At 38.5% G+C, this 14,283-nt stretch overlaps 1 protein-coding gene and 1 long non-coding RNA gene across 2 annotated transcripts in view; one reads left to right on the forward strand and one right to left on the reverse strand.

The window, feature by feature from the left end:
* The window catches only part of LOC118760984, a 15,367-nt gene extending 1,353 nt beyond the window's left edge, over positions 1-14,014 (forward strand). Inside the window, exons 2-3 of the long non-coding RNA XR_004997076.1 lie at positions 12,201-12,209; positions 14,001-14,014. This is a non-coding gene — a long non-coding RNA (uncharacterized LOC118760984). The remainder of the gene's footprint in view (positions 1-12,200; positions 12,210-14,000) is intronic.
* On the reverse strand, positions 247-9,812 carry LOC115227423 (uncharacterized abhydrolase domain-containing protein DDB_G0269086). Its single transcript, XM_029798256.2, has 8 exons — positions 9,587-9,812; positions 6,044-6,237; positions 5,317-5,481; positions 4,094-4,189; positions 2,858-3,194; positions 2,116-2,205; positions 720-1,007; positions 247-426 (listed from the first exon to the last, which is right to left on the reverse strand). Exons 1-8 carry the CDS (start codon positions 9,795-9,797, stop codon positions 398-400), a joined length of 1,410 nt encoding a protein of 469 aa, XP_029654116.2. The 5' UTR covers positions 9,798-9,812; the 3' UTR covers positions 247-397.
* Positions 14,015-14,283: the final 269 nt, after the last annotated feature.

Raw genomic sequence — 14,283 nt, forward strand, 5'->3', positions numbered from 1 at the left:
TTTGGGGATGGGATGAGGGTTCTCAGGGTTGTATATAATATGTTGGCAGATTATCTTAGGAGGTTCCAATGTTGAAGATGATACAAACAACAAATTCCAAATTTCCTTTTCCGTTCTCACTGTCCCGGTTTCTTATTTTTTTTTCTTAATTTTATTTCATTAATGAAATTATTAATTAATTTACATTTTTCGCTTTTGCAATTTTTAAAATCATTTTTTTCCTGTTGTTTTTTTTTCTGTGTGTGTTTTTTTTTATATATTTTTATTTTTCATTAATTTAATTTTTTTTTTTTCAATTTCTGTTTTTTTTTTTTAAAACTTTTATTGAGGACCCAAGACATTGCTCTGTCTTGGGGTCATAGGTTTAGTTTGGTCACAAGGGAGCTGGCGACTCTTTTTAGGCAGATTTTCGTTTTGATTCTGGATCTGAAACAAACAATAATAATAATAATAATAATGATAATGATAATAATAATAATAATATAATAATATAATAATAATAATAATAGGGGAGAGGACTCTAGTTGATTACATTGACTGGTAGGGCCGTCTGAAGAGGAGCTGGAAAATCAGAAGAATGCACCGCGAAGTGAAAAAGAACCAGTGTATGTGTGCATGTTTTTTATTGGCATGATGACCCACCCACAATAAAAAGGAAATCTACTTCAATGCATAAATTAGCATCTAGAATATTGCAAAAACGAAATATTGGGACAAACCTTGCTTTTTGGTTTCTGCTTTCTTGTCTCGTCGCTCGCTCGATTGGGCCGGCGTCTTTTTCGACAAGGCTATGGGCTCGACTTTCCTGCGTGGTATTCTACTGTTCATTCTGCTTCTGAGCCGCATCCTTTCCCGCAGGCTGTTCTCCCTGTTTGCTTCTTCTTCTGCCTCTGCCTCTGCCTCTGCCTCTGCCTCCGCCTCCTCCTCCTCTTCGTTTGTTTCATCTTCATTCTCCAATTCTGAAGATTCCTCTGAGCTTTTCAAGGCATTTCGGGCAAGGACACTCTCTGCGAAGATCAACAGAAACAACAACAACAATGATAATATAATAATAATAATAATAATAATAATAATAATAATAATAATAATAATAATAATGATAATAATAATAATAATAATAAAAGGATGGAAGGCAAAGTTGACCTCAGCAGGATTTGAACTCAGAACGCATAGACAGATGAAATGCTGCTAAGCATTTTGCCCAGCATGTTAACAATTCTGCCAGATCACTGCCTTAAAAATAATAGTAATAATGATAATAATAATAATAATAATAATAATAATAATAATAATAGATGCAGTACCAGGCAGTGGCTCTCATGATGCCCTGATGCAGTACCAGGCAGTGGCTCTCATGGCTCCTGATCTTAACTGATTGGAAGTGTTATCATGTACATTGTTTTGTCTTAGTATAAAAGATGGGCTACAGCAAATATTCTGCTCAATACCACAGATTTGCTTGTCAGTTGTTTGACTTATGCAGTACCAGGCATAATGTACTCCTTATTCCTTCGCAATTAGGAATATGTAGCCTTCGAAACATATGTCGAAAATAAAGGAATTTTGTTAATTCGTCGTTCAGTTCCATTCTTTCATACATTTATATTTTTAAAATAAACATACAAATTTCCACACGAAAGCACGTAATCTATGCCCTAGGCACGTAACTTCAACCGTGTTCTTTCTGATGTGAATTTGCTACCCAGGTATCGGTTAATTCGAATTATCCTTAATAAGATAATTCATTCAACTACTCAAATATATATATATATATATATATATATATATATATATATATATATATACGGATATATATATATGAAGTAGGATGCTGAAAAGTTCCTGGCTGTGGGTAAAAGAAAATAGAGGAGGATCAGTTGATCATGATTTTATTCAACATATTCCCTTCTCAGATTCACACACTTATTGCAGGGGTCCTTCAGTTTTTCTAAACCCTGTAAAAGAACTCAGAAGGTTGGGTCTCCAATCAGGCCTTTAACAATATCCATAAAGCCAGCAACTTTTCAGTACCCCCTTGTATACACCCATCCACAATGAGAGACACACACACACACTAAGACACAGAGACAAGTCTTTCAGGAATAACATCCTTACCGATAATCCGTTGTATTTTCTCTCGTTCAGCTCGTGATGTTGGTTGGGAGTCTGAGATTGTGTTTAAGACGCTTTCAGATTCAGGATACCCTAAAAAGACAAGACGGAATTGGTAAATATACATACTTACACATCCACACACATCCACACACACACACACACACAAGCATGCACGTGCATGCACATATATATCTTCTTTCAGTTTCCGTCTACCAAATCCACTCACAAGATTTTTGGTCCATGCATTTACAACCCCTATCTCTATTTATATATATATATGTGTGTGTGTGTGTGTTGTATAAATAACAAAAACATCTTTAAATGATTATTCTGGAGAATATTCACCATCTATTTCAATTACTGCTTGGTGCTTTGTTTAAATTTTTTGTTGAATAAAATTTATTGAAAAAAAGCCGCAATAATAATGCACCAACCTAATATATATATCTATATATATGACAGGCTTCTTTCAGTTTCCACCTACCAAATCCATTCATAAGGCTTTGGTTGGCCTGAGGCTATAGTAGAAGATACTTGCCCAAGGTGCCATGCAATGGGACTGAACCTGGAACCATGTGGTTGGGAAGCAAGCTTCTTGCCACACAACCACGTGTGTATGTATTTTGTATTTCATACCCAAACTGTGTCCTTTAAACCCTTAAATATGGTACGTCTATTTGCCTGTCAATCCGTCCCTCTGTCCACCCCCGTCGATAATGACGTGACGGTCAAAACTAGTTACCTCCATAGTTTGCTTGTTCCAAAAGTCCGGTGAGCCAATCACTGTTCTCTTGTGGCTCTTCTTCGCGACTGACCGGAACGAGTTCCGGCTTCATGTCTGGGAATCGGCTGTAAGACTGTTGAATGGCATCGGCCGGGATGTCGACGTATTCGGACTGAGCATTGACGCTGGGGTCGATCGGGTAGCTGTCTTCGTTGCTGTCCTCGTAGCGACTGCTGTCCTCCGAAGCGCTCTCCACCTGACCGTATGGGTAGATCCTGTTGTCCAGCGTGTCACCAGCACCGTTGAATGGCATCACGTAGTCTTGTTCGGCATAGTCCAAGGGAGGGGCGTTCAGCTGAAAGAGAATGATGATAATAATAATAATAATAATAATAATAATAATAATAATAATCATAATAATAATGATGATGATGATGATGATGATGATGATAACAACAACAACAACAACAACAACTATAATAATAATAATAATAATAATAATATGATGCAGTACCAGGCAGTGGCTCTCGTGGCTTCTGATCTTAACTGATTGGAAGTGTTATCATGTACATTGTTTTGTCTTGGTATAAAAGATGGCCTACAGCAAATATTCTGCTCAATACCACAGATTTGCTTGTCAGTTGTTTGACCTTAACCAGTTGAGCATGTCCCTTAGAGGCTGACGATATGTGCATCTCTGATCACGAGCAGAAGTAGTGGGGGAGCATCATAGCCATGTTTGAGAGGGATTCTTTGGGGTTGAATAATTCACCTCTGGAACATGGGTTTGTTTCGTTCAACGTCCTTAAACAACCTTAATCAGGGACCTTTTGAGCAGGATGGGTTACTCGACCAGAAGAAAATTCTAACTGGGTCCCACATGCAAGGTCATGTGCTGTTTATCTTGATATGAGATCACTATGTCGCGCACATATGGTTGTGATGCATGTGCCTGGTGTACCCTTATCAGACGGGTAGTCATGATGGGTATACTGGGCTTTGTATATTTTACCCCAGTGTCACTTTGATGGCATGAACTGCTCTCTCACTCAATAATAATAATAATAATCATGATGACAATAACAACAACAACAACAACAATAATAATAATATTAATAATAATGATGATGATGATGGTTGTGGGGTTATGGTGATGGTGATAATGATGATGATGATAATGATGGTAGTGGTGGTGATAGTGGTGATGGTGATGATGATGATGATGATGATGAAACGCCACATTCTGACACTTACTTTACTCTGTAATTCCTCAGCTTCTCTTAATTCAACCAATTTCTCATAATATTCCAGAACCATTTTCTTGTATTCACTTGCTTCTGTCTTTGACATCTGAACAACAGAGAAAAAGAAAAAAAGAAAAAATTAGAAAATTGGCTTCATGACCCCTTGTGCATATTGAAACAAAAATAAACAAGAGCTTACAGAGAACGCAAGCCTCCACCAAGGCAACACCAATGTCCTCTCAACGATTAGCCAGGGATGATTTTTTTAAATGAGAATATCTGAAATAAACTCGACTGCTCTTACAAACGGGAATACTAAAAATGAATCTGACCGCTTTTAAAAATTAAGTAAGAAAACAGGAAAAATAATCCAGAATCCTTGTCCGGAATGAGATCGATCCCAAAATCTAATCAGTTCCTGCCAGCCATTGGACCAAACATCCATGAAAGTTTCATCTGAATCCATCTAGTGGTTCTTGAGATATCTTGGCCACAAACAAACAAACAAACATAACTGAAAACAATACCTCTGCCTTCGCTAAGGTTGAAGTAACAAGGGAGGTATCATAAGAATTCTCTGAGCTGATCACATAAAGAAATTGATGTTCATCTCCATTTTGGATTCAACATGAAAATGTGGTGTGTATATATAATATATATATATATATATATATATATATATATATATTATATATATATATAACATACATACACACATATATCCATACACACATATATACATCCATATATTTTATATAATATATATATATATATATTTATATTTATATGATGGGTTCTGTCAGTGTCCATCAACCAAACTCCTCACAAGGCATTAATCACACTGGGGTTATAGTAGAAGATAATTGCCTAAGTTGCTGTGCAGTGGGAATGAACTCAAAGCCACATATTTGAGAAGGGTATGTCTTAACCATACAGCCATACCTGTACTACATACAGTACAACATGCTCAACAGGTCTTCACTCCCACAGACTGATATTCCGTACGGTCGAGGGAGATATTTGACTCAAGGCCACGAAACTGAAGTTACCTACCAACCTAAAAATGTCCCGTTGGAATAAATAATGTCTTACACACATACAAGAAGATCTACAGCCTTGCTGACATACAAGAACTGTGGTGTCACGATTATACAAAAGCCTCGGTCTTACAGATGTACAAGAGCTACAGTCTTCTGACGCTTAAGACAAAATATGGTTAGAAAAGAAGCGTACCAGTCCAATTCTGACAACATCCCGGAGAGACTGGTCGAGTTTATCAAATCGTCCGGTTTCCAAGAGATATTTTGCTATGGATTCTGAAGATTTTATCAAATCCTTGATATCATTTTCTGGGCTGTTGACAAGGGATTCTTCGAAAGCCACATTTTCTGGTAAACTCTGGAAAAGACAGAAGGATTTTGGTAAGAACGTCGACAAAGAATAGTTATCATCATTATCATCAACATTACTGCCACCACTACCACCACAACCACCACCACCACCACACAGCCACCACCGCCACAACCACCACCACCACCGCCGCCGCTGCCACCACCGCCACCACCGCCACCACCACCACTACCACCACCACTACCACCACCACCACCACCACTACCACCACCACCGCCGCCACCGCTGCCACCACCACCACCGCCACAACCACCACCACAACCACCACCACCACCACCACCACCACTACCGCCGCCACCGCCGCCACCATCACCACTGCCACCACCGCCACCGCTGCCACCACCACCACCGCCACCACCGCCACCACCACTACCACCACCATTATCACTGCCGCCACTGCCACCGCAGTGGATTCCTTTTACTAATGAAGTGTTAAAGAATGGATTAGTTAAAAGCTCTGAAGGGCCAAGCAACGATGGTGATGGTGGCCCTGGCGGTATTAAAGCATAATGGATTATCTCTACCTGATGTAATCCATAATCTCACGTACCTTCTTGAAAGCAGCTTTTTTCGCCTCTTGAAGATCATCCTCAAACAGATTGTCCTGGAATGTGTTGTGAATACCTTCAGCGGGTATATCAACTTCTGTTTTGGCTTCTACTTTCGGCTTGCTTCCTTTGGCCGCTCCGATCTTCCTGACTTTTTTCACGGAGGAGACGACTTTGCCGTTGTTCCCATCGATGACTAGGGTAATGGAAAAGATACAACATAGAATGTGTGTGTGTGTGTGTGGTGTGTGTGTGTGAGTAGATACACCAAAGGCATCTCAAATTAATATTGGCATGTCTCAAATTTACATAAACAATTGATTCCAACTCAAAACAATGATTTAACACAAAAAGAAAGACAACATTTAAAAAGATGTTTTTAATTTTTATAGAATTCTATTACTTTATTATGATTTAATAAACACAAAGAGTTATTAGGTTTTCATCTGCTTTAATAAATAACTTGTAGATCATCATCATCGTCGTCGTCGTCATCGTCGTCGTCGTCATCATCATCATCATCATCATCATCATTACCATCATCACCATCATCATCATTATCATCATCATCATCATCACCATCATCATCATTATCATCATCATCATCATCACCACCATCATCATTATCATCATCATCATCATCGTCATCATCATCATCGTCATCGTCATCGTCATCGTCATCATCATCATCATCATCATCATCATCATCGTCATCAACATCATCGTCATCGTCATCGTCATCGTCATTGTCATCATCATCATCGTCATTGTCATCATCATCATCATCATCATCATCATCGTCATCAACATCATCGTCATCGTCATCGTCATCGTCATTGTCATCATCATCATCGTCATTGTCATCATCATCATTGTCATCATCATCGTCATCGTCATCGTCATCGTCATCGTCATCATCATCATCACCACCATCATCATTATCATCATCATCCTCCTCCTCATCATCATCATCATCATCACCACCATTATCATTATCATCCTCATCATCATCACCATCATCATCATCATCACCATCATCACCATCATTTTCATCACCACAACCACCACCACCATCATCACCATCATCATCTTCATCATTTATTTTATTTTATTTTATCTAGTTTCAGCTCACGAGCTGTGGCCATGCTGGGGCACCGCCATCATGTTCATCTTCATTCAACATCAGCTTTTCATGCTGGCATGGGTTGGACAGCCTGACAGGAGCTGGCAAGCCTGAGGTTGGCCAGCACCAGGCTCCAGCTATCTTCTTTGCTAATCAGCTCACGATTGCAAGGACACAAGTTCGATTCCCGGCAGTGCCCTGTGTCCTTGAGCAAGACACTTTATTTCACTTTATTGCTCCACTCCACTCAGCTGGCAAAAAATGAGTCGTACCTGTAATTACAGAAGGACCAGCCTTGTCTTATTCTGTGTCATGCTGAATCTCCCAGAGAACTACGTTAAGGGTACGTGTCTCTGTGGAGTACTCGGCCACTTGCACGTTAATTTCACGAGCAGGTTTTTCAGTGGGTCAGGCCAGCTGGAACCTTCATCGCCGATACCGACGAAGTACCGGTGTCTGAATCTCCCAGAGAACTACGTTAAGGGTACTGTGTCTCTGTGGAGTACTCGGCCACTTGCACGTTAATATCACGAGCAGGTCTTTCAGTGGGTCGGGCCAGCTGGAACCTTCATCGCCGATACCGACGAAGTACCGGTGTCTGAATCTCACAGACAACTACGTTAAGGGTACTGTGTCTCTGTGGAGTACTCGGCCACTTGCACGTTAATTTCACGGGCAGGTTTTTCAGTGGATCGGGCCAGCTGGAACCTTCATCGCCGATACCGACGAAGTACCGGTGTCTGAATCTCACAGAGAACTACGTTAAGGGTACTGTGTCTCTGTGGAGTACTCAGCCACATGCATGCTAATTTCACAAGCAGGCTAATCTGTAGATCTTGATCAACAGGGTCCGTCCTCATCCCAACCGGCAGACCACCGGTTGTCAGTGCCATACCAAAAAGTAACAGAAAGCAGCTTGTTGGTACTTCAATAATTTCTCTAATAGATAATCAATAACCAATAATCAATAATCAATAATCAATAAATTAGTGATTACAAATAATACAATATTAGCTCAATCATTGATCACGATGTGATTGATGATTGATCTAGTATGTAATATAAATTCGTGATTACGACTATTGATTATTGATAACCAATTACAGAAATTATTGAAAATGGAATTATTGAAATGTCTACAAGTTCCTTCATGCTCTTCCTTCATACACACACACACACACTATATATATATATCATCGTCATCATCATCGTTTAACGTCCGTTTTCCATGCTAGCATGGGTTGGACAGTTCGACCGGTGTCTGGGAAGCCAGGAGGCTGCACCAGGCTCCAGTCTGATCTGGCAGTGTTTTTTACAACTGGATGCCCTTCCTAAAGCCAACCACTCCGTGAGTGTAGTGGGTGCTTTTTATGTGTCACCGGCACAGGTGCCAGGAGAGGCTGGCAGTGGCCAAAATCAGTTGGTGCGGTTCATCTATCATGGTTTATCATTTAAGATTACATCGATTCCTCCATGGTGTTGTTTTGCATTCATAATGAAATAAATATAAACAAATTATGAAAATAATAAAAAAAAAATATACACTACTACTTCACAGATTTTCACCTATTGCAGGGAGTTTTGGAATGTAACACCTGTGATAGTCGAGGGATTACTGCAAATGGTGGCAAACTGGCAGAATTGCTAGCATACACACACACACACATCACAACATATATAATATATATATATATATATATAATATATATATACATATATGAAAATATGGGATGAGATGATTAGGCACTGCTGTTCATGATTTGGCACAGTTGACTGGATATTCGTCCTATTCTGATGACAGTAGAATTTTAGAGAAATACACACACATACACACACACACACACACACCACACACACACACACACGTGCATTTGCACGCAGAAAACAGAGAACAACATTACAATTTATTAATTGAACATGATTGACATAACTATTTTTCTCTCTTCATATGCATAAGTAGAGAGAGGGGGTGAGAGAGAGGTGGGGGAAAGAGAGAGAGAGGGGGAAAGAGGGAGAGAAAGAGAGAGATATTACGATTCTTAATCAGACACAAGTAACAAAGTTTTCCTCTCCTCAGGCGCATAATTAGAAATATTCTCACACACATAAACAGAGAAAGAGTGAAAGAGAGGAGAGGGTAGAGAGAGAGAGAGAGAGAGAGAGGGAGAGAAAGAGAGGAAGACAAAGAGATGGAAATAGAGAGAGTGTAGAGAAAGCGTGAGAGAGGGGAAGAGAAGCATTAAAACAAGGAAAACAAGAAAAAAAAGAAAAGCAAGGAAAAGGTCTGATATGAAATAAGTGAGTGAGGAATGAGCAGAGTCAAACAAGCAATGCCGAGAGGGCTGTGCCAAAACGTCTCATTCCTTACTAAAGTGAGCATTATTGATAGGAGAACACGGAACGGAATGGAGCAGAAACTTACCATTATTTGTAGTCTTTAATGTCTTCTCTGATTTCCCATTATTCTCAACAATTTTGATATCACTCGAAGACTGCAACACTGCATGGTTGACCTTCTCCTTTTGCAGTTTCGCTAAGTCTTCCAGTTCCTTCTCTTGTTCATGAAGTTTGGCTGGCACTTTGGATTTTACTGTTTCTGCTGATTTGGCTGCAAAACATGAAGAAATTGACATTGACTTTTTTTTAGGTCTGGTGGTACGTAAAAAGCACTATCCAACTCGTGGCCGATGCCAGCGCTGCCTCCACTGGCTTCCGTGCCGGTGGCACGTAAAATACACCAATCCGACCGTATGACAGGCACCCATACCAACCCCCTTTACTTGCGAAGACATGTTGGGGCAAGCGAAATCGAAATCGAATTGAACCAGCCAGGATCCCTGGTCTGGTGGTACGTAAAAAGCACTATCCGACTTGTGGCCGATGCCAGCGTTGCCTCCACTGGCTTCCGTGCCGGTGGCACGTAAATACCACCAATCCGACCATACCGACAGGCACCCATGCCAACCCCCTTTGCTTGCGAAGACATGTTGGGGCAAGCGAAATCGAAATTGAATTGAACCAGCCAGATCCGGTCTAGTGGTACGTAAAAGCACTATCCGACTCGTGGCCGATGCCAGCGCCGCCTCGACTGGCTTCCGTGCCGGTGGCACATAAATACACCAATCCAACCGTGGCCGTTGCCAGCCTCGCCTGCACCTGTGCAGGTGGCACGTAAAAAGCACCCACTACACTCACGGAGTGGTTGGCGTTAGGAAGGGCATCCAGCTGTAGAAACATTGCCAGATAAGACTGGAGCCTGGTGCAGCCTCCTGGCTTCCCAGATCCCCGGTCGAACCGTCCAACCTATGCTAGCATGGAGAACGGACGTTAAACGTTGATGATGATCATCATGATGATCAACTTGCCTGAAATCTCCAGTTCTAAATTATTCATATTCTAATTCGTTCATCATCATCATCGTTTAACGTCCGCTTTCCATGCTAGCATGGGTTGGACGATTTTGGCTAAGGGCTGGCGAACCAGATGGCCGCACCAGGCTCCAATCTGATCTGGCAGTGTTTCTACAGCTGGATGCCCTTCTTAACGCCAACCACTCCGAGAGTGCAGTGGGTGCTTTTTACATACCACCGGCACAGGGGCCACTCAGGCGGTACTGGCAACGACCTCGCTCGAATCTTTTTACACATGCCACCAACACAAGTGCCAGTGAAGCAACGTTGGTAACGATCACGCTCGAATGGTGCCCTTTAATGGGCCATGGCACGGGGGGGGGGGAGAATTTTATTCTGTGAACTGTGCATGTGATGTAGACCCTTATTACTTACTGCCTTTCTCTTCTTGACTTACATGTTTGCTTTCTGTCCCCTGTTTTATTCTTTTCTGACAAGCCGTAATGCATCTGAGCCCCGTACACAATAAGCTCATTATTATAACACACACAGACACAGACACACGGACACACAGACACACGGACACACACAGACACACAAGCACAAACACACCTGGCATTAAATAAAGTGTTATGGAAATTAGTAACTCCAGTTTCAGTTATGATAAAAAAAAATTTTACATTAATTTGACAGGTTGATCTGTGTGTTTGTAGGGTATAAATTTATTCTTGAACAAGATTATTGATAACAGTGATTTTGAAGTTTCGGCCAGCTATACACACACACAGACACACAGACACACAGACACACACACACGCAAATAGATAGATAGATAGGTACATAGATAGATATGGATATAGATACAAATAGAGATGTATATGTACATATATATATTATATATTATATATATATTTATTAATAATATATATATATATTTAAAATATATACATATATATGTATATATGTTTATATATGTGTGTGTGTATATATATATATTATATATATATATATATATAATATATATATATATATATATATATATATGTATGTATATATAAAGACATATATATTAGAGAAAGAGTAAAAGAGTGAGACAAATTATATACACACATACTTACATACATACATACATACATATATATATATATATATATATATATATACATATACATATATATATATATATATATACACTACATAATACATGTGTAGATAATTACATAACATACCTAAGCATATGTTGACAGAGAGATACAAACAAAACCAAACACACACACACACATGCACACATAAACACACACAAACATAAACGCACGCACACACACACACACACACACACACACACAAATACACGTGCATCTGTAAATATAGGGACGCATATGGCGACACGGCTCCTCACATGGTTGTCGACAGGCATCGACAGGCATCGGAACATGTGACCTGTAACCGCGCCCAGCTTCCCCCCCCCCCCAACCCCCCAACCCCTCGTTGCTGTTCGATCTGTTTATTTATTCAAACATTAATTATCAGCTGATACAGAGCTGCTGTCGGATTTTTGTTTGAGTGACAGGGAAAATGAAAATGAAAATGATCGGGAGAAGGTGGAAAGCTGGGAATGTGAAACTGTGATGTGTGACGGGTGCCTGGGTGTTGCAGTGCTTGGCGGCAGTTGGATTGTGTAACGAGATATTTTGTGTGTAGATGTGTGTATATATTTGTGTGTCTGTGTGTGTATGTTTATTTGTTGTTTTTTTATTTGTGTTCTTTTTAAAAATTGGTTGTTATGTTATATTTTATATTATATAATAATGTAAATAAATTGTTAGATTGTCAAATGTATTTCTCTGTTTCATTAATTATTTGTAATTTGTATTCATACCCTTATTTCTGTGGTATATATATATTTATATAACTAAAAATAAGGGTGTCTGAGAGGACACCCTTATTTTTAGTTATAAAAAAATTATTACCTTTGTACGGTATTTTTTCCCATGCTGGCCACTTAATAATATTGATATTTAAATATCGATATTATCCTTATTTATAAATTTATATATTTATATATATATACCAGTACCAGTTGTGTACTGAGCGGGGGGGTAGGTGTTGATGTAAACAAATTTAACCCCTCCCCCGGAAGTTGCTGGCCTTGTGCAAAAGCTTGAAGCCACTATTATTATTATTATTATTATTATTATTATTATTATTATTGGCATGGTGTTGTTAGTGGTGGTCATATTGGGCTTTTTGTCTAAGAATGTTGAATGTCAACTGCTGTTTACATTCGGGTAATAGACATTCCATATATGGCAATCAATAGTGAAAGTTTTGGAAGCATAAATGGATAAATAAATAAAGTAAAAAACTTCTAATGTACAGGTTTTATATAATGACAATCAATGCTGACCACCCCCACTGACAATGAATGTAATGGTGTGTATATGTATGCATGTATGAATGTATATATGTGTGTGTGTGTATATGCGTGTGTATGTGTGTATATATATATATATGTGTGTGTATCGATATTTGTATGTATATATGTATGTATGTATGTTTGTGTGTGTATATATGTGTGTGTATTTATGTGTTTATATATATATATGTATCTATATTTGTATGTATGTATATATGTATGTATGTGTGTGTATATGTAGGTATGTATGTATGAATGATGTATGTGTATGTGTATTATGGTATGTATATACGTATGCATGTATGTATGTATATTTGTATCTATAAATGTATGTATGTATGTGGTGTTTGTTTTGGCATGTATATGTGTGTATGTGAATGTAATATATTAATATGTATACATATATATATAATATATATATATATATATATATATATATATATATATATATGTGTGTGTATATATATATATATATATATACGAATGTATCTATATATGTATGTGTTATGTAAGAATGTGTGTATGTTTCTACGTATGTACGTACGAATGTGTGTGTATGTATGTATGCGTGTATGTATGTATGTGTGTATGTGTGTGTGTGTGTGTGTGTGTGTGTGTGTGTGTGCTTACAGTCACAGATCAGTGTTTAGGAATTCTTCGAATCTCATGACAAACGTGTTCCATATGTTGACTTTCTTAGAGTTTCCAGAAATTTCTATTTATGGAAGCAACCTGGACGGCGGAGACAAACGCACACACACACACACATATACACATGCACAAACACAAAATCTATTTTGTACAAATGCATACAAACATACACACACACACAAACACACATACACACACACACATATATATGTATATATTAGTATAGCTATGTGTGTGTGTATGTGTGTGTATATATATAAGCGTATCTATATTTAGCAACATATATATAATGGCTTGTAAACATTTAATTATTAAGGAGAAAAATTAGCAGGAAAGTATTTTCTATTGCTTTTACACTTACAGACACCCACACACACACAGAGGTAGATAGATAGATTGATTGATATACCTATACAGAGATATATATATAGATGCACACACACATATAATACATACATACATACATACATACATACATACATACATACATACATACATACATACATACATACATACATACATACATACATACATACATACATACATACATACATACATACATACTAATACATACATATATATATATATATATATATATATTATTATATATATATATACACACACACCATATATGAGACAGAGAAAAAGAGAAAGATAAAGATAGATAGAGATAGATAGATATAGATAGATAGATAGATAGAT

Source organism: Octopus sinensis, unplaced genomic scaffold, assembly GCF_006345805.1.
Source record: "Octopus sinensis unplaced genomic scaffold, ASM634580v1 Contig03081, whole genome shotgun sequence".
NCBI classification, from domain to species: domain Eukaryota; kingdom Metazoa; phylum Mollusca; class Cephalopoda; order Octopoda; family Octopodidae; genus Octopus; species Octopus sinensis.

Coding starts and splice junctions, on each gene's coding strand:
- LOC115227423 (XM_029798256.2), bottom strand. CDS start 9,797: ATGTCAATTTCTTCATGTTTTGCAGCCAAATCAGCAGAAACAGTAAAA. Junction 6,238..9,586: donor ATTAAAGACTACAAATAATG/GTAAGTTTCTGC, acceptor CCATTACCCTAG/TCATCGATGGGAACAACGGC. Junction 1,008..2,115: donor GAAAATACAACGGATTATCG/GTAAGGATGTTA, acceptor TGATCTTCGCAG/AGAGTGTCCTTGCCCGAAAT.